Genomic DNA, 19,895 nt, shown 5'->3' with positions numbered 1-19,895 from the left:
ATTGTAGCAACTATAAACAAGATGAGTTTGGCAAATGTCTGCTAGTTAGCCATCGTATATGCGCCGACATGTGCCATGCGGCATGTGCCATGCGACATGTGCCATGCGCGTTTGCTTGATGCATCCTAGTAGAAGTAGCAGGACTGTGTTGGTTCGTTTCATATACCTCAATTCTATTTGTTGTTATATCGTCACCATAACAACCTCCCATGTTATTACTTGTATACCTCTCAGGTTATTACTTATAAACTGTTCAGGTTTATAATCAATAAACCGGGAGTGATTGATAAAATTTGAGCGATATTACTGTGCCCGTCGTTCCCCATTTGGGATTTATTAATGAACAGAGAGAAAGTCAAATAGCCCAGCTCCGGTTTGTTAATCAAAATTTGTTGAATAAGTTGTTTAGGGAGTGGTGTATAGCATAGATTTTCACAGAACTTCAACTATATCAACAATAGTAGGTCACGTTTGAGTCTTTTTTTATCACCCTCTGTCAAGATTGCATCACTTTAAAGAAGCTGCTGTTAGAGTCATCGTCATTTACTCTCCTCGCTTCCCAGAGAATCTCATACTTTTATTGGTGACTGAGCCAAAGACAGATACAAGACAGACATACATAAACCAATTACAAAGCTGGTACATCGCTGTATATTGCTCATAATGACTTTGAAATGTTTCTTGTTCTTGACTGCTAATCATAAAAAAACATTTGTTTTAGTGAGTTGGTTTAACGCTGTCACATGCCTGGCTCATTTATGTGTAAGTCGTAACAAGTGAATCTTATGCAATACTTCACATTTACTTCTCTTGATAGTGTTGTTAATTGTCTGCTCATATCACAAATAGACCAATGAGGCAAACCCTAGTAGTGGTGCAGGTGCCTAAACATACGAACACCTGTTTTTCAGGCTACATTTTGTAAACTTGCATTAACAGAACTTGGACAAAAGCAATCATGTTAGACCTAGTACTGTAAAAGTAATTTTTCATTAAAGAAAAATTTTTCGCAAGCTTCAGCAAGTGAATGAGTTGCAAGATCAGCCCAATGTTTACCGCTGTTGTAACTTTCAGTCCAACTCTGTTTCATCTACTGAGCATTTTTGTTGTACATTTCAATTTTTTGTATGAGACAAGGAATTTCCGTAAGGCTTTCACTTAGTTACTTAATCAGAATCAAATTTACCATTCCTATATGCATGCAGAAGGAGATTGCTTTAAAGTAGATGGCGTTCAAATACAGGTTTAAATGTATGCATTTTAACATAAGTGTTTTCTCTATTTAACTATTGTCCTCAAGTGAAGACTTAAAATGGCAGGAATCAACCTCGTAAATTGATATGTAAACAGGCTATTAGTTGTTGTCCTCATGGTTGCTGGTTTACTTGACCAAAAAATATTCTTTGCACAGAATTATTCATCAAATTATATGCAAAAATATATTTTGCTATTTATATTATTTATAGTGTCAGAAATATTTGAACTCTCATCATATCCTGGTGAAATATCTGAAAATATGATAGGGCATTTGCTATAGCAGTGATTTCTGTTCTCTTTTTCTAGCCAATGATTTGTGTCTCCATTATGAATCAGTTTAGCTTGCTTGACTTGTTTATTATGCTTGCCATCAACACCTGTCTCAAGTCGCGAGTACTAGCTTACTAGTAAAACAATCCTATCATGATTAGAACTGGTGAAAGCTTTACCGTAAAATACATGTAGTGTTGTTGGAAAATCAGTTAGGCATGCTGTAGTAGCAGGAAGGGTTATTGCTGTAGTAGCAGCTGGCAGTGTCGCTCACTTTACTCACTTTCTTAGTCTGAAAATCAGTGTCCTCCAAAGTTATCAACCGTTGTTTTACTGGTTACAGACTCCTGGCTGGCTGGCGAGTTAGTTACAAGAAAGCTAGCAAGAAAGTTACAATTCTGTATTAGTTGTTTTTAACTTTTAACTCGGGTTTAGAACAAAAATATACGTTTTAATGATGAACATGAAGAATAGCCCTCTGGTTGTAAGAACAGTAAATGTATGGTAATAAAATGTTTCTGTAGACAGGAAACTATTTTAAGAGAATCGGTGTTGGAATCAACATTGCGAGGACTAGTCAGTACAAGGGCTATTCATTTCAATATATACACTGGACCGTCGCCATACGATTTCAATTTGTTCCAGTATTGGCACCGTAAGGCGAAAAATTGGTAGAGAGGGGTAAAGAAGCCCATAGCAAATACCGAACGCAAACGCCATCTGGTAAAATCATCAAAATTTTGAATATGTACGGTACATATTAAAAATTAGTAGCAAAATAATATGTTAACCTTAGTAACTATAGTTCCTTAACTGCAGTAACTTTAGTGTGTTTAGTGGTTATGATCTATAAAAAAATGTAGCGTTACAATGCACTGTGCAGTATGTACCGTATGGAGCTCTTACCTTCGAGGCAAACGTATAACATAATCGTTGAATTAACTTAAATGAATCTAGCTTAATAAACACATACTTGACGCTAAGTGTTAGTGTGTATTTTTAACTATTTTACTGAACTTCAACATTTTCATCGCTCAAATTTTATCACCTACTTGTATCTGTTTCAGGTTTCATCTTTACGATAACGAATAACGCCGAACTGAGAGATATCGAGCATAATATCTCTTTCATTCGTTGAGGGATTTCGGCAAATAGCATATTTGTTATTCCAACGTATTCAGCACACCGACTTCCAGATTTTAATGTCGAGCAAATTTTTTGTTAATATCGTATGGCCACACATGTTTCATATGGAGAGATCGAAAAATTATTGTGTTCTACATTGTGGAGTGAAAAATCGTATAACGGGGTCATCATAACCCGAGGGTGCACTATACCAGGTTTTTTCCTACATTGGGAAATAAAAGTTATTATGCAGATAGTTAACTTGACAAATATCCTTTGGGCACCTCTTGCCAACTGGCATTAACAGACACTGATGCAGATGTCGTTTGATGATTCGTCGTTACGGACATCATGACATCATACTAAACTAATAAGTACTACCTAATATCATTAGTAGAGTTATATCATCTTGCATGACAATCTGCCTCAGGTTCTTGTCTTTCTCTTTTTAAATCGTTTAGTATAAATCGGTGACGTAGGTCTTTTGCAAACAAGCTAGAACAGTTCGATTATCAATACTTATTAGCAGCTGTAGCTAGTAGTTGTAGGGCTTGAGCTTGGTTTCAAGGCCAAATCAAGCTGTAGGAAGGAGGTCAGGCCTACTAAAACACTATGTATACAGTAGAATGATCCCTTAACGTAAATCTCTGTTTATGAAAATTCCAGATCACGTAGAGAGTTTATGTTAAGTTTGTGCTCGCATTACATAAGAAATTCCATATAACTTAAAGCTTCAAGTCGATACAAATTTTCAAATTCGATTTGAATAACTAGAGTCCCCATAATTAGCGTTGAAAATAGGCTATCACTTTCTCTCTTACCCTAGAACACTTATGTATTCGCCTCATCTAACTTTCGCGTTTTCGCGGAGTCATCCTCTCGCGAAAATTTCATGTGCGAAACTAAACTATCATAACGAACGAGAAAAAACGCGAAATTAAATAGCTTTGTTCATTGATAGTCCAAGAAACAAATGGCAGCAAGCGATCAAATTGCATTATCGATCTCGCCCACACCATTCTACCTGCGGTTCACAATTACAAACTAGTCCCAAATTGAAATTTGTTCTTATCGGTGAACTTAACCTGAAGAATCTAATTATGTTTGTTCCACTGCATTTATTTTCACATCACTATATTTTCGCACTCATCAGAGCTGCGAAATTAAGTTTCAGCGAAATTTTACTCTGTATACTACTCACGAAACTAAATACTAGCGAAATATAAGTGTCCTAGGGTACCACACTTGGGGGAGAAAACAACGTATAGGGAGTATCTCTATTATATATACTAGTACCCTCACAGTCTATTCCGCCGTCAGAGACAGTCAGGTGTGACGATAAAGCACAGGAAGTAAGTGGCTGGACAATTATTCTAACGCGCTGGATTGATGCAAGGGTTAAGGTGTCGCTCTACTTAGCTGGATGTCATGAGTTTGTGTCGCGTTGAAAGCAATCTTTTATGCTAGCCTCTAACTCTGGCTGCAGGCAAACAGCTGATCATGCAGACAACCTTTTTATTACAGTAAATATATATATTTTTTGTTTTGCTTTATCTTAAGCGTATACGATTTTTTGTGCAGCACAGACCTTGTTGTCTAAAAAATTGAAAAAAATTGATGTAAATTGGTGGTATACATGTACTCTACTTAACGTGAAATCATTGTAATCTTTAACCAAAACTAAGTGAAAGTGATAATTAAATAGAGTAAGAATAATACCACAGCTACTGTACAGTCATTAAATTAATAAATTGAGCCTGTATTCTCACAACTAATTATTTACATTGTAGAGCATCTACTTTATTTGTGTGTACAGTGGACCCATGCCATACACTTTATTTGCGTGTACAGTGGGCCCTTGCCATACACTTTATTTGTGTGTACAGTGGACCCATGCCATACACTTTATTTGTGTGTACAGTAAACCTATGCTCTACACTTTATTTGTGTGTACAGTAGACCCTTGCCATACACTTTATTTGTGTGTAGTAGACCCTTGCCATACGATTTTCACTTGTTTCATTGTTGGCATTGTAAGGCGAAAATTTCATATAGAGGAATATAAAAACCCATAGTAAATATCTAATGCAAACACCCCCTGATAAGAATCATCAAATTTTATATGCATACTTTAGGAATTAGAAATTAGTCACAAAATAATGTATGTTAACCTTAGTAACTATAGTTACCTATGGTAACTTAAGGTTATTTAGTTGTTATGATCTGCAATAAAATGTATCAGTACAATGTACTATGTACAGCAAGTGCCATAGGGAGTTCTTACTTACGAGGCAGACGCATAAAATAAACATTAAATTAAACTTAATTGGGTTTACCTTACAAAACACCTACTTGAAGCTAAGTTTTAGTATGTATTGTTAACTATTGTAATAAGCTTGAACTTTTTCATCGCTAAAATTTTATCAATTATCTGTTTCCGGTCTTGTTTTCGCAATAACTAATAACGCCGATCGCGGTAAGATTGGGCGTCGTATCTTTTTTATTCGTTGTTAGAGGGATTTTGGCAAATAGCCAATCGGTATATTTCTTATTCCGACGTAATCAGCATACCGACTGCAAATTTGAATTTCGAGAGAGATTTTTGTTGATTTCGTATGGTGAAAAATATTTCATATGGAGAGGGCGAAAATCAGTGTGCTCTACATCGCAGGGCGCAAAAATCGTAAACATGGTCATCGTAACCCGAGGGCGCACTGTATTTCATAACCAAATTGCCATTTTGATTCTGGGTAACCAATTGAGGGTGCCTTTAGATCCCTTTTTGTATAGGGTATGCATAAGGGCATGCCGCGTCTGTGGTCTTCAAATTCCATTTGTGGTGCCTTTCACAATTGTGAAAGGACTCGGCTATTTTGGTAAAGATTGAGGTACGTGATGGTATGCAGTAACTGCACTGAGTAGACATCCATGGCATATGGTAAATGTATACCTTTCAATCCATCATAGTGAATAATTAATGTTAGTTTGAGATCTTAGAGAATAGGTAATATTGGTAGGTTAGAATAAGCATAGGTCTGTTTAAAGAAAACAGCTGCTAAACAAACCTAGTAGGCCTAATTCACTTAACACAAAAACGAAACGGTCATGTACCAAAATAGATGTTGTAATATGGAATTCTATAGTGTTAGTAATTGGTTTAGATTATTGTCAGTCGTGGAGTGTTGGATTTCAATGGAGTTGCAAAGGATGTGTATGAATTTCGACATGTGGCAGTACTTGTTAATTCTCTCAAAGGATAGCATTTCCTGCATTGTTCGCAGTATTGTAAAAAATATCGCACCTGGGAAAGCCTTTTGAAATCAATATTGATGGTCAACGGACAAAATTTTAAAAGTACACATATGTAGAACCATATAGTCACGATATTTCGTTTTTCATTACTGACTTTGATGTCAGAAGAAGAAAACACCAATTTTAGAGATAATAGCACTTTCGATGCAAGCTCCAGGCTGTGACATAGGTCATTTTTTTGGCAAAACATAGATGTGTGATGTATACGATGCGGTGTAGCCAATGCGTGGACGCGAGATGAGCGGTTCTGTTGGCTGCCATTTTAATACATTCCCTTATCTAGTTGCGTGCTACTTTTCTGGTTACCTAACTGGCAGATGATGGTTATAACGCAAGGTCGAAGCACATTCAAGAATTACTGAAAAAGCATGTCCCATAATTATGTCCCGCATAACTTTTTGAGAGGTGGTTATAGAATTACACAAATCGGTTTGTGCATGCATTTTATGGAGTAGCAAGAAATTCTTCCTTAACACAATTAGGAAATTCAAAAAATTGATTGGGAAAATTAGTTATTCTCCGAAGTTATCTGTTTAAAACCTATTAACACACACTTTGCTTCCATGTATAAGGATTTTGATCAGACATTTTTTAAACAATTTAGTTTTTTAAAACGAGCAATTGTAATATAATTACATAGCGTCGCATCTGTTTTCGGGTGATATTTTGCATAGATCGTGATGCTTTCTGTTCATTGTCACAATTTGCAAATGTTGATAAACCTGGTATTTGATCGAAATTACGCAGAAGCGTTATTAAAACCCCAATATGTAAAATTAAAGATCTGTTACAATTAATGCCATAATATTTTGTGCTGTCAGTTAACTTTTAAGCTCTAGCAAATCTACACCCTCCTAACCCCGTATCTCGGAACAGCTTGCTTGTCATCATGGATGGTTGTTAATCACTCGCTTGCCACCTAGCTCACATCTGGATGTATCTCCAACGATGAAATAAAACATCAGTTTTGTCTCGGTAGTCACACCTGACCAAAAGTTCTCTGGCGCCTTCATCCGAGTCACCGATTCAGCCAAGGATAGCCCCTAGGCTAGCCTGTCTTGACAAACTGCTGTTTTTGCGGAGTTGTCCCCTGTTGAGCGAGGTGAGCAAAACAACAGCTTGTCACAAGACGCGCAGCACCTGATGCATCAGCTGCACTGAAAGGGAGTTGTTCTCTTCCGTCTATGCGGCTTGGCTGCGATGTTATGTCGGTCGCTCAATTGGTAATCATAATGGATTTCACGCAAAAATTCATGTAGAAAAAATAAGATACAAACGTTTAACCAGAGACCAGCCTCTGCGGTAAACTTGAGTAGAACTTGAGAATAAAATAAATTAAAAATAAAATCAATAAGAACAAATAAAACTGGCTGATACAAAAATAGAAATAAAACTGACTGAGCGCACAAATAACAACATGTTTACTTGCTGTTATTGCCTAAGATCTCAAGTTCTGCTAAAGTTTACCGCAGAGACTGGTCTCTGATTAAACGGTGGTATCATATTTTATTCTACATAAATTTTTGCGCGCAATCCGTTGATTATCAATGGAGCGACTGACATAACATCGCAGCCAAGCCGTATAGACGGAAGAGAACAACTCCCTTTCAGTGCAGCTGATGCATCAGGTGCTGCGCGTCTTGTGACAAGCTGTTGTTTTGCTCGCCCCGCTCAACAGGGACAACTCCGCAAAAACCACAGTTTGTCAAGACAGGCTACCCCTAGGCTTTATGCTACCAAACCTAATTATTATTACATTCCTGCAAGCAATCGACCAATAGCATATATCTAGCTTCATCCAATAGGAAGGCAACAACGGTTATAACCACCCAATCATACCGATTCTTTTCCCTAACGATTTTAGGTCTTTGGTTGCCACGCAAGCTTAACGGGTCTATCATTTTAATCCAAAAAAAATTTGTTATGTTTTGTTGTATTTTGAGGTTCATCCTTATCAGAATTGAACATCTGTTTACGAAGTAGCCACTAGCGAAACCGTAGTAAAAAAATCGTATTCAGAATCATCGCTTATTCCTTCTCACGAGGACTACAAGTAGATTTGCCGGCTATTTGTCCATTGTTGTGTCAGTAGATTTCTATAAGCTCCTACCTATTTTGAGGTGATTCACCTCTTTAAGCCCTGGCTACGAGACTTGGCAACATTGGCAAATATCTGCTGTTAAATGGCTCTCTAGCACTTCTTACACTACATGGACCACTCAGAGAGGAGCTTGTTTGGTGTGCATCACTGAGCGTTCCCTGTGGGAACAATTTTTGGAGTGTCTGGTTTCTGATGGCTCTAGGAGTTGTGTACTACTAGCAGGCCAGGCCTTGTGAGAAAAAAAACGGGGTACAAACCATTACCTTTGAGTTGAAGAATGACTATTAATCATCAAACGTCATTTTTCGTTTGCAGTCATCATTAACTGACCGAAATTGTAGTAGCCAAAACCTTGGGATAAATTACAGCGTAAGACATGGGCAATGCCATATCTTTGCTATTATAATTATTTCTCGTTCTTCAAGCTTTCGTTGAAAATTTAATAGTGACCAACAGCCTGTAAAATTTTCCTATCTATCACTTGCAGCCATCTATTTGCTAAATGGGTTGCCTCCAGTGCTGTTGTGGCTATAGCAAATATTGCTCAGCCTGCAGCTTTTTTCTTAAGCGCAGCGCCTCGAAGCACAGCTGTTCATCCAGGGTAACAGATTATGTAATACGAGCAGCCGGTGAGTATAATCTAACGCAACTCCCCGCGGCCTGCACAGGATGCCTATACCTGTGATACCTATATCACCTGTGACAGTTACAGCACGTGCTGCCACTCGGCAGCAATATAGATTCACTCAATACAGACAGAAAACGGATTGCATTGCATTTCATGGTTAGAGAGTCGATACTCACCATACTTATCGTACTAGCTATTGGTGTTAGTCTTAGTAGTTGATCTAAAACATTGGAATTTAATATCGCCAATCGTAGTTGTGAATTATTGCATACCATATTTGATCCTTTCCAAACATCAACTATATCTGATCTGCAAAACTCGTGAATATACATGTGAATGTCTATGCAATAATATTACCATATCGGTAATGTAGAGTTTCTAAAAAATGATTGTTATCTCCTACTGGTCAATCGTGATAGTGAAGAAATAATGTTAAAATCAAACTTGAGAACAAGCTGTGGCTCGGCAAATCAAATCCAGTTTTGTTGCAAACTTGCTAGTTTTGGGCGCAGTGGCTCAGCTCTATCCTGATACAGAAAGTTTTGGGCTGATCAGCGGGTTCTAGATGCAATGTGGGTTCTAGCTTTTTCACTAACGCACCTAAATTTCAATTTTGGGTGTGTTGGTAAAAGATCTAGAGCCCACTCGAGTGGCTGTGTTGCAATTATACATAATCGTTACGACAGAACACTTCATACATTTACATTCCTGTAGTTGATATCTGATATTTTAAGCACTGATCAACCTTTTGATTCTCGGTATTCCATAGGGATAGTAGGACAGATCAGCAGAAGTAGGTGAACTGGCCATTTACGTGTAGAGCTGGAATGTTTTTAGTTAACGATTTTATATTGAAAAGCTTTTGCTAGTTAGACATTCGTATGTATTGTTCTGTTTTTAGACAAGGGTGACTAGTGTTTGCTTTTCAGCAGCTCTCTCTTTTGCCGCGTGTAAGCTCAACTGTACATTATATTTTATTGATTCTTTTGTTTTATTTGTAGATATTCTCTCTTCAGCAGAGTCCTCCAATGGTCGACTCCTCGCCGGGCTGTCGCGGTCAAACATGGAGATTAATACAGCATCGAGTAGAGCGGCTGACTTGACAGCCAGCCTTAGGTCGTCAGCAGACAAAGGTCTGATCATTTGCTCTGCATGTGGTCTCAGTAGAAACTTGTTCATCATGGCAATTTCTTTTAGAAGATTTGGCTGGATGAACATTAGTTATCTTGATCGCTTTTGATGTGGTGCATATGAACAGAAGCCAACCAGGCAAAGATAAATGTTTATTGCATAATCGTGTCTATATATAAAAGATCAAATCTGCGGTGGATATATGGCCAATCAGTCGATGTTCGACCTGGAAAGAATTTTCAAAGACTTGTTTGAAATAACTTAGCTGGTAATCCTTGAAAAAAGGTCATACTGTGACCGAATGATCAATTCTCGCTAACCAACAACTGTTGGGATTATGTTTCAGTAGTGCCAATTCGTATCTGTTGGTTAATCCCGAGCCATAAATCTGAATAACCTGACCACTTGTTTCTTTTATGTAGACCTAGCATTGTTTTCACGTGTCCTTGTTTGTTAGAATTCACTGAGAGGAAGTTCTGATTTTCAAGTCTCACAAGTGCTTTTTCAACAAACACCGTTTGTCCGTCTACTAACGACTTCATCTGACTGATAGCGGGCATGTCAATTCAAACAATCGTAATAAGGTGTATACTCATTTTAAGAAGAGTTAAAATGAAAGAGAGGACAATTCTTAATTTTGTGTAAAAAACTTCCAATTGTTTGTGGTATATTTGCGATTTGTTTATTGTTCCATCTAAACTTGCTAAAACAAAGTTATGTATCGCAAGTTTGACTTATTTTAACGTAATGTTGGAATGCTAGTGATTCTCTCAGCTGTTATCTTCTTGTTCGAAGTATAACAATGACATACTATGGTACTGTAACATACAGCAATTTGCTGTCCTCATGTTGTCGATATTACAAAATGTTACGAGTTTATAAGTTTTTCGTTGTTTTCACTGTTCGTCCTTGACATTCACCATAATGCGCTGTGCCACAGCGAGCGCACTGGCAGACATTTCATGACAGCTTTGGTCAGGTGTCACCCAGCAGTAACTACAGCGCTATTTCTTTGCTAGTTAACTATGTGAAGACTTTTTTCTCCAGTTTGATAGTGCATAGAATTGTGGCATGGTTTGCATTTTATATATATGATGTAAGAATAATTTTATATAACTTGTTCATATTAAGGGGTGACTTGCAACAGTATTCACATTACAGTTATTTGGTATCAAAAGATTCACCATGTCTTACCATGCTGTGTTGTAAGTTCAAAATATGTGTAAATGTGATTACAAGCTCTTAAAAGCTCAAAAACGAACAGTTAATTGCAGCCATTAGAAAACGCCGCAGGTTGGAATCCCTTTCTAAAACGGCTCAAATGGGTCGTAGTTGAAGATCAATGGCTTCTGTTTACACTTTCATGCAACCTCATTCGTCGAAATATTTTCACAAATATACTTCACGCATTCAAAATACCCATGTCTATTGTCCTTAAGCATTTATTTCATCATCATTGTATTGCTGTCACTTTGAGCACTGATATCTCAAAGCCTACCGTAAAAATTCATTTAATTTTTTAACCTTAGCTCGAAGGAGTGCATATCATCTTCTGATAAACATGACGAGCCTGTTGGTTACCTGTTATAGTCGAAAAATGTATCAGAAATTGTTCGGCAGAAATTTTGCAGGAAGTATGGGTCACATAATCAGATTAGGACTAGATGATTAGACCAAACTGAAGCGAAACTGTAAAGTAGCGAGCGTCTATATTTGATAAGCGCTTTCCAATAAAGCCCAAAGCGTTTGTCATAAACTAGTGCTGCGAAATGTTTTATATTGAGCCTTTTATCATTATTTGATTTCACGTGATAACATCATGTGTCAAATAATAACCACGTCGAGTACGTCGTCAAAATAAAAAGATTCCAAACTACGGTGTTTTTGTGATGGCTGCGATTAACTGTTCATTTTTAGTTTTTAAGAGCTTGTAATCACATTTCCACATATTTTGTACCTACAGCACCGCAGAGTAAGGTATGGTGAATCTTTTAATACCAAATAACTGTAATGTGAATTTTGTTGCGAGTCAACCTTTAAACAAACATTTTTTTCACTATTCAGGCTTAGGTAAATATTGTTTTTGCGATTAGTATCAGTGGCAAAGAATAAATAAAATAAATGTAGTACATCTTAGTGATAGTTGTTAATCATCATAGCTTCAAGCCTCTCTAACGTGTCATAAAAATAGAATTAGTACCCTCATACGTCACCTTAATGACAGAAAAGTTAAACGCTTCTCATGATTACCGCTTCCCATGATTACCGCTTCCCATGATTACCGTGCGACAAAAATAAACTATTTAATTATAGGCTAAACAATGCTCTACTATCTTAGGCATACATATATGCTGACCATATATGTTCTTTAGGCCAGCAACTGTGTATTGATTTGCACTGCCCTGATAGAAGCTCGTTATCAAAGTCTAGTTGAGTTTCTCGAAATTTCGCTGCTATTACTCATTCCTAGCTGAGTTTCTCGAAATTTCGCTGCTATCACTCATTCCATGCCGATCCTCAACATAAACACAATGTGCTTAATTACAATTCTTTCCTTGATTGCGTTGAATTGCATTTAATGTTAAAATTAATACTGAAATTGGGTTTGATTTTTCGAGTTTCAATTCTTATGGCCAAATCAAATCTCATCTATATTATGCAATGCAAAAAGCTGTTTTGTCATTTAATTGATGTGAGATAAATATCGCCAAATATGTAAGTACATGTATGTACAGATTATTATAAGGGAAAACCTGTGTGTCTAGAGAATGTTGGGTCTGTTTTTAATACAGCTAAAATGACGTATTTACTATTTACAAAGAATATTGTAACTATCATCTCGACTTTCCCTGAGGAGACAACTTCTTTCAAGGAATACCAAGCGTTTAGTATATCGCAGGTGTCAAAAATTATTGATCTCTACCCATATTATGCTTAAAATCAGTCAATGTAATATTTTATTAAAATTTGTGTAGATATTCATTTTTGGTTTTGTCAAATCTTGGATATAGACCAGACCACCTCATCTATATAGTAGTTACACGTACAGTTGTGTGCGAAATACTTGGGACACCTATGCAATTATGCTATAAATGCTTACATGATGTTTAAATTGCTCTAGACTGAGTAATATTGAAGTTAATCTTATAATTGTACACATCAATGAAAAGCTCAAAGTGTAAGGAATGCACTCATCTTACTTTCGACAAGATAAAGTAAATTACTGATATGTTGTCTCCATGTTTAGAGCACATGGACCATAATCTCCTTTCACTGTTTAGACCTGTTCTTCAATTCATTTGTCTCTCTAATTTGGCTTTTGATGCGAGTGAAAATGTCAAAACTGAATTAAAGTTATCTCAAAGACATTGCTTTATCTCATTTCTGTGCATTGTTTATTGTAACTCTCTCAGACATTTACAGTTTTCGTATAAAAGGCTGAGCAGAAGTTTGATAAATTCATTTGATTTCATCATGTCATCTCTTCGCGACAAGAAGTATTCTGTGGTGCACCTTTACAGTAAACAGAACAAGACTGTGAGAGAAATTGCTGCAGAATTAAAAATTGCAAAGTCTACAGTGCATAATATTATAAAAAAATGGAAAGAAGTTGGAACGATTGACGACCAGAGAGCCGGAAACAGTGGACGGAAACGAAAGTCAGATTTTCGTAGCGATAGGGTCTTGCGTAGACTGGGTCGAGACAGCAGGCGTAAATCCTGTGCTGAGTTAGCTGTTGACTGGAAAAAGACAACAGGTGTAGAAGCAAGCAGGTTTACAGTGACGAGAAGGTTGAAAGAGGGTGGGCTAAGCAGACGCCGTGCCAGGAAGAAACCACTGCTTTCATCTGTTCAGAAGAAAAAAAGATTGGATTGGGCAAAAGCACATCAAGACTGGGCAGTTGAAGATTGGCATAAGGTTATCTTCAGCGATGAAAGTTCTATTAATATTGAATGTCACAGTGGCAATACATGGGTCACCCGACGACCAGGCGAGGAATATCACCCAGAATGCATTGATCAGACGATAAAACACCCTGCGGCGGTGATGGTTTGGGGGTGCATGTCAGCTAAAGGTGTCGGCAGAATTGAATTCATAGAAGGCACAGTCAACAGCACAAAATACCAGAAGGTTCTTGAAGAAAGATTGCTGCCAACTGCAAGACAGCAATATGGAGCCAGTCAGTGGATATTCCAAGATGATAATGCTCCGTGTCATCGATCCAAAGTTATCAATGCCTGGATCCGGCAGAATGGCATCACACGTCTTGACTGGCCTCCTCAATCTCCGGATCTGAATCCGATTGAAAACTTGTGGAAGACATTGAAAAATATCTTGAGGAAAGATGGGAGAGCTTCAAGCAAACTTGTACTGAAAGAAAGGATAGTGAAGGCCTGGCACAGGATGATATCTCAAGAAGAACTTCTGAGACTGATTGAAAGCATGCCCCATCGCTGCCGCATGATTATTTCCAGCAAAGGTGGTTCAATTAAGTACTGATGTACCACTACACAACCCCAATGGCCCTTTTCAGGGCCACCAACATATGCAAGAGTTGTTCATTAGATTTTATAACTCATTTAGTGACGCGAAACCCAGTTCGAATTATGAACTAAATTGTGGAAAAATACAGGTTTTCTGTAGTGACGAGCTTTGAAACCCAGTATCTCATGAGAAATTGCAATTAGTGCAATTATTTTATTATTATTAGATTTCTAACATTTTGAGGATTCCAAAAATGTGTGGGTTCATATATATGTAACAGGAATTTGATACAAAAATGATGTTTAACAGCTAAATATTAATATTCTTCTTTGCGTCCCAAGTATTTTGCACACAACTGTATTTACCAGAACAACTTCCTACTTGTTTTCTGTACGTTTGACTTTTGTTGCTAGGGTTAGTTGATGGAAAATTATTCTCATCAGCCAATCCCTACTTTCCTGGAGTGATGCCAGCAGCACCGCTGCCTCTGGTCAACCCAAACACGGAGCTCATGAATCAGCAGCTTCTCAAGCAGATGCGCATGCTTTCTTTTTATCAGAGCCACATCTACCAGGTGCAGCAAAAGAAGTTCGAGAGTGACAGGCTTCAGCAGGTGCGTTTTGATTGTCTTGACAGGTGCTCTTAAGACAATCAAACTTCGATACACCGAGCAGTTCCCAAATTTTCCTCTTGTGTCAAATTCCTGGTATGTTACAGAAAATATTCTTATAGGATAATACTGTATTTCATTTGCCTCGTTCTACATGGAAAACTAAAGAATAAGTCAGTCGGTTAGTTATAGCATTAAAACTAACACATTAAAACTGTTTGAATGAAAACTAAATTTTTTATGTAAGAAACTAAACTAAAGTTGTAATAAATAAAAATGTTTTTGTCGTATCGCTTTCATCCTAAAGATTGGTGAACGGAGGTCTAACCTTTACAACATGATAGATGAATGTATGTAATGTAGAGCGGATGCTAATAAATTGATATCGCAAGTTTACTGGTTTACTCAAAGCCATTTGGTTATTGTAAAGGCTTTTTAAACATCAAATTTGGTCATCAGCTGCAATCGGAATACAGTTATGGCAAGTTAGTCGATAAATGCTTTATAACGGAGTTTAACTGCAATGTAGAGAAGTATGAAGGGTAAGAAGCATTTTTGTATTGTGATCGTTTTTACAAATTAATCGCAAATACGTTTTCAATCATACTTTTGGTATGCTATTTGACTTCCAGGAAGACAAATTGGAGTTTTCTATTGTTTATACATTGTATGTTAGGCAATGACACAGGAAGTTCTAAATAGTTTGAAGTAGTTAGATGTTCTACATTCAGTAAAGCAAAATGATGCTTTTGAAAGCTGTTGTCTCAAATTTGATTAGAATTCATCAGAAGTTGTAATGGCTGTTTGACAGGGAAGGGTTAATTCTAAAAATAGCATTACCTCTTGCGCAATTTTTGTTTTGCATTCATGATTTGGCAACTATAAAAGGAAAGTATGCGGCACTGTTCAGTGTTATTTGAATACTGTAGAACCACACTATGGGAAGAAGGACTAAGTGCATATGTGATGATTTACAAAATAGCAATGTTTTGAAAAACCTTCAATTTTATATGTTAAAAAGACGTCAAATGCTATGTCAACTTTCTGTGAAATTTTATATCCATCATAAGGCGAGAAGTTTGTATGTTAAGGTAGTCATAAGATTTGTTTGAGAAGGAAATAATTTTTTTTTCTCAATGATAGCGTGTATCTCTACAGGCTAGGCTGACACTAACTATAATCTGTTTTAGCTCTGCATGGCTCACTGCGTAAAGAAACCCTTGATATTTGTTTGGTTCAGAACTTTTGCAGTGTGTAGAAAGTGTAAAATATTGCAATTTTATTTTTGGTGTCAAACTTTTTTCCTTCCTTGCCATTGTACTACCCTCGGTAATGTTTATCGCTCGCTTAACTTTGCGGGACTAATATTTCTGTTTAAATTATCTAAACCTTGGCTGGCTCGGTCGAAAGTGCAAGATATTTTTATCTTTATTTGGAAATTATGGATTGGAATATACATAATTATTCTGCAAAAAGGTTTATGAATGTACATCAATCATTTGGGAAGAGGCATGGTATAGCTGAAGTTTAACATAAGCTACCAAGAAGGTTGGACATCTGGCTGCATCCACTGGTACATCATGTCGAGGCTCAAGCTAGCTTTTTATTGCCTGTGGGCAACATAAAAATCCATCTTCCATAAAATTCTGCTTAATAGTAGTATTTAGTAGTAATACTGCTTAATAGTAGAAGCAGCAGCGGTAGTAGAATAGTGATGCAGATAACTTGGTTCACTCATGTCAGTCTGCTGCTTATCTTAATCTGAGGATGACCTCGTGTGTCTGATAAGTCTGATAAGTGGGGAGTGAATGAACCTAGGAAGGCCCTGCTGTCCACCCTTACTATATTTATGTTTGCTTTGGCATCGGTTTATACCTTTTTTATTATTTTCGATGCAGTGTTTTATGATTAGATCTGTCCATAGAGCAGTACATAGATTGGATCAGGTGGGATGAAGTCGAACACACCACTTCTACTCTACTGTATTCGCTGTATATTTCATCTTGCGATGAAATATTCTTAAGTCCTATCTTTTCTTTTCTCCTCGTTCACTTTTTTATATCTCCACAGTTTGCTTTCCTTTTGCACGACGTACCTGAATGTATATTGAATGTATGTTTACTTTAGTTAAAATAGGTTTTTACTTGCCCTCCAATACGTACATTTAGTTAACCTCACATTTAATTATCATTATCGACAGTTGGATGAAATGGTTAGAATAATGAGTATGGTTAATATTGCATGCAGAGCATATGGGAGCAGGAGCGGCTAAAGGAGGACCAACGAATGGAGGTGCAAAAACTCTCCATGATCAAACAAAAACCCAAGGAACAGGAAAGTACGTGTCAGCGTTTATCTCATATTTAGTAGAAGTTGCGTCTTTCATAATGCGCTAGTACGCTTTCCATTCTTGTGCATTGTGAGAGATCATCATGAGTAATCACTATGTGCATAATTATCCCATGAAGTGGCAAGGTGTCTAAGTAGTGTAGTGGTTAGCACACCGGTCTGCAATAAGGAGGGTCCGAGTTCAATACCCGCCTGAGGCAAATTTTTTATGCTGACCCTGTCACTGTGACTTTGATCGGACGAACAGACAGACACATCTTTTTTATCATAGTAAAGATCATTGCTCTTTATTTGTGTTTGTTATGACCAAACATTTCATAGCATTTTGTAACGTTGACATGAAATATTAAATGCAACACAGAAAACTCACTCTAACACATTGTCAGCAGTTCAGGGACTGTCATTGCACTCAACAACACACTGGCAGTTGGCCAGAGAGATATCTAGTGTTACTGTGTAACATGCCGCTAGCGACCAAAACACTTCTAAGGGATGGGCACATGAACTACTAAACAGCTAATTGCGCTCTGTTACAACTGCCAGCAGTCGTGCGAAGACTGGTGTAATGAAATTTCTAGACACGATTTCCGTAGCTCGCAGATCTGTACTTCTGTTGCAGGTGCAATCGCGTCTGATGAAGTGAAGCTTCACCTTAGGACAGCTCTGATGAACAAGCTCCGCAGGAATGTTCCTAATCAGTCGCAGGGAGACATCAGTGAGACGGGCAACCATTCCTGGTAAGCTAACCTATTGCATACAGTTCAGTTACTGAATCTTGATTAGCCTCGTGTTTTGGAAGTTTTTTCAGCTTCTCCCAATTGGCAGGAGACCGGTTGTCAGAGCTAACAAATTTTTTGTCATATGAACTTGACCTGAAGAGCATTGTCAGTACATAAACAGCATTAGCGAAGAAATCAAGCGAACATTGTTTTTGTTTATAAAAAGTTATCCAATCATCTCATTAAATTAGTATCATTTTATGTTTTATTTTCGTGGGATTCTATTTTATTGAATAAACAGTAAAGGTTAGCGACCAGTAGTGAAGAAATAATTGAAAAATTGTATCCGCTAATTGTATCTTAACCAATCAAACTTGAGGACTCGCCATACCTTGGCCTATCAAACCCAGTTTGATTTCAAACTTGTTAGTTTTGGCTGCAATGGCTTAGCTCTGTACTAATATAAAAAATTGACTGATCAGTAGGTTCTAGATGCAATGTGGGTTCTAGATTTTTCACTAAAGCGCCTAAAATTCAATTTTTGGGTGTGTTAATGAAAAATCTAGATCCCACTCGGGTGGCTGTGTTGCAATTATACATAATCGTTTTGACACAACACTTCATACATTTACATTCCTGTAGTCGAGATCTGATATTTTGAGCACTGATAAACCTGTTGATTCTCGCTATTCCATAGGGCTAGTGTTATAGTGGGTAGTAGGAATTGTGGAAAAGTTTTTGATGATTGCTTGTATATAGAATGATTGCGTGTCACACAAGCATACGACCCATTTAGCCAGCACCAGATAGGGTGAAGTGGAGGTTGAATAAAGGTGATAAGCTAACATTTACAGGTTACGAAGAAATTGTGCCGTTTTTACTCATGACTCGAAGCGTAAATTTATAGTCATCAAGAAAAATTGTTAAAAGTTTACATAGTATTTTTAATGTTTCAGAGCCGCCAGCGATCACTTTAGGATTAGCTTTAGTTCCTGTCATTGTTTTGTAAGATTACTAATTAAGTGCCTGAGTACCTGAGTACGTGATGTAACAATGCTAATATTTTTCCTGAACAAAGGCTTAACGCAATGGATTTAATGCAGTGTTAGGTGGCAGACAACCCCATTCGACACTCGCTTGGAAATCTGCAGGTAGAACAAAGAGGAATCGGCATTTAATGTCTTAATTTAATAAAAGCTGCTAAAATTTGGTTACAAGTTGAGTTTGCGCTAAAAACACGCTGATTCAAAACTATATTCTGTTGTGAAATGATGGTTATTGTTTAATACACTTGTTTTGGCAGCGGGTCAGCATAAATATTGTTTAGTCATGAGCAGTTACATGTTCTGGCATGAAGTGAATCAAATGAAGTCATGGGTGAAAATATAGATAATGATAATAGAGTTACTTTAGTCAACAGTTTGTCTAGGAGATTTCTTAGAAGTGAAGAGACGAAGCCTTGTTGCATGTAGTGCTTCATTGCATTTACTGTCTGCGATGAGGCACTTAAAATTCTGTTATTGAAACACAATGAAATCATCTAAATCGCGATGGTGGTAATCAGCTTGTTGTCGGTCGAATGTTATATCTCAGACCAAATAAGGAAATGTCTGCAAAACATCAGCCATCTGCACAAAGCAATTAAATTAAAATTAAAGTTATATTTTTATATTGAATTGTAATAGTTATTCAAGGGTATTGCGGAGACTATACCCAGGGTAAGTTTATGTTGAAGTTCAGGGTAAGTTTATGTTGAAGTTCAGGGTAAGTTTATGTTGAAGTTAAGGGTAAGTTTATGTTGAAGTTCAAGGTAAGTTTATGTTGAAGTTCAAGGTAAGTTTATGTTGAAGTTGAGGGTAAGTTTATGTTGAAGTTCAGGGTAAGTTTATGTTGAAGTTGAGGGTAAGT

General features: G+C 37.1%; 1 protein-coding gene across 2 annotated transcripts in view; it reads left to right on the top strand.

Annotated features, from left to right (window-relative positions):
* Positions 1-19,895, top strand: part of LOC137388608 (histone deacetylase 5-like) — a 75,080-nt gene that overhangs the window by 24,292 nt on the left and 30,893 nt on the right. For both annotated transcript variants that reach the window (XM_068075087.1, XM_068075086.1), the window contains exons 3-6: positions 9,695-9,826; positions 14,723-14,922; positions 17,167-17,257; positions 17,888-18,005. In XM_068075087.1, coding sequence (XP_067931188.1) covers positions 9,695-9,826; positions 14,723-14,922; positions 17,167-17,257; positions 17,888-18,005 — 541 coding nt within the window. The remainder of the gene's footprint in view (positions 1-9,694; positions 9,827-14,722; positions 14,923-17,166; positions 17,258-17,887; positions 18,006-19,895) is intronic.

The sequence above is a fragment of the Watersipora subatra genome, chromosome 2 (assembly GCF_963576615.1).
Source record: "Watersipora subatra chromosome 2, tzWatSuba1.1, whole genome shotgun sequence".
Lineage (NCBI taxonomy): Eukaryota > Metazoa > Bryozoa > Gymnolaemata > Cheilostomatida > Watersiporidae > Watersipora > Watersipora subatra.
This window is presented reverse-complemented; position numbering and strand designations above follow the sequence as displayed.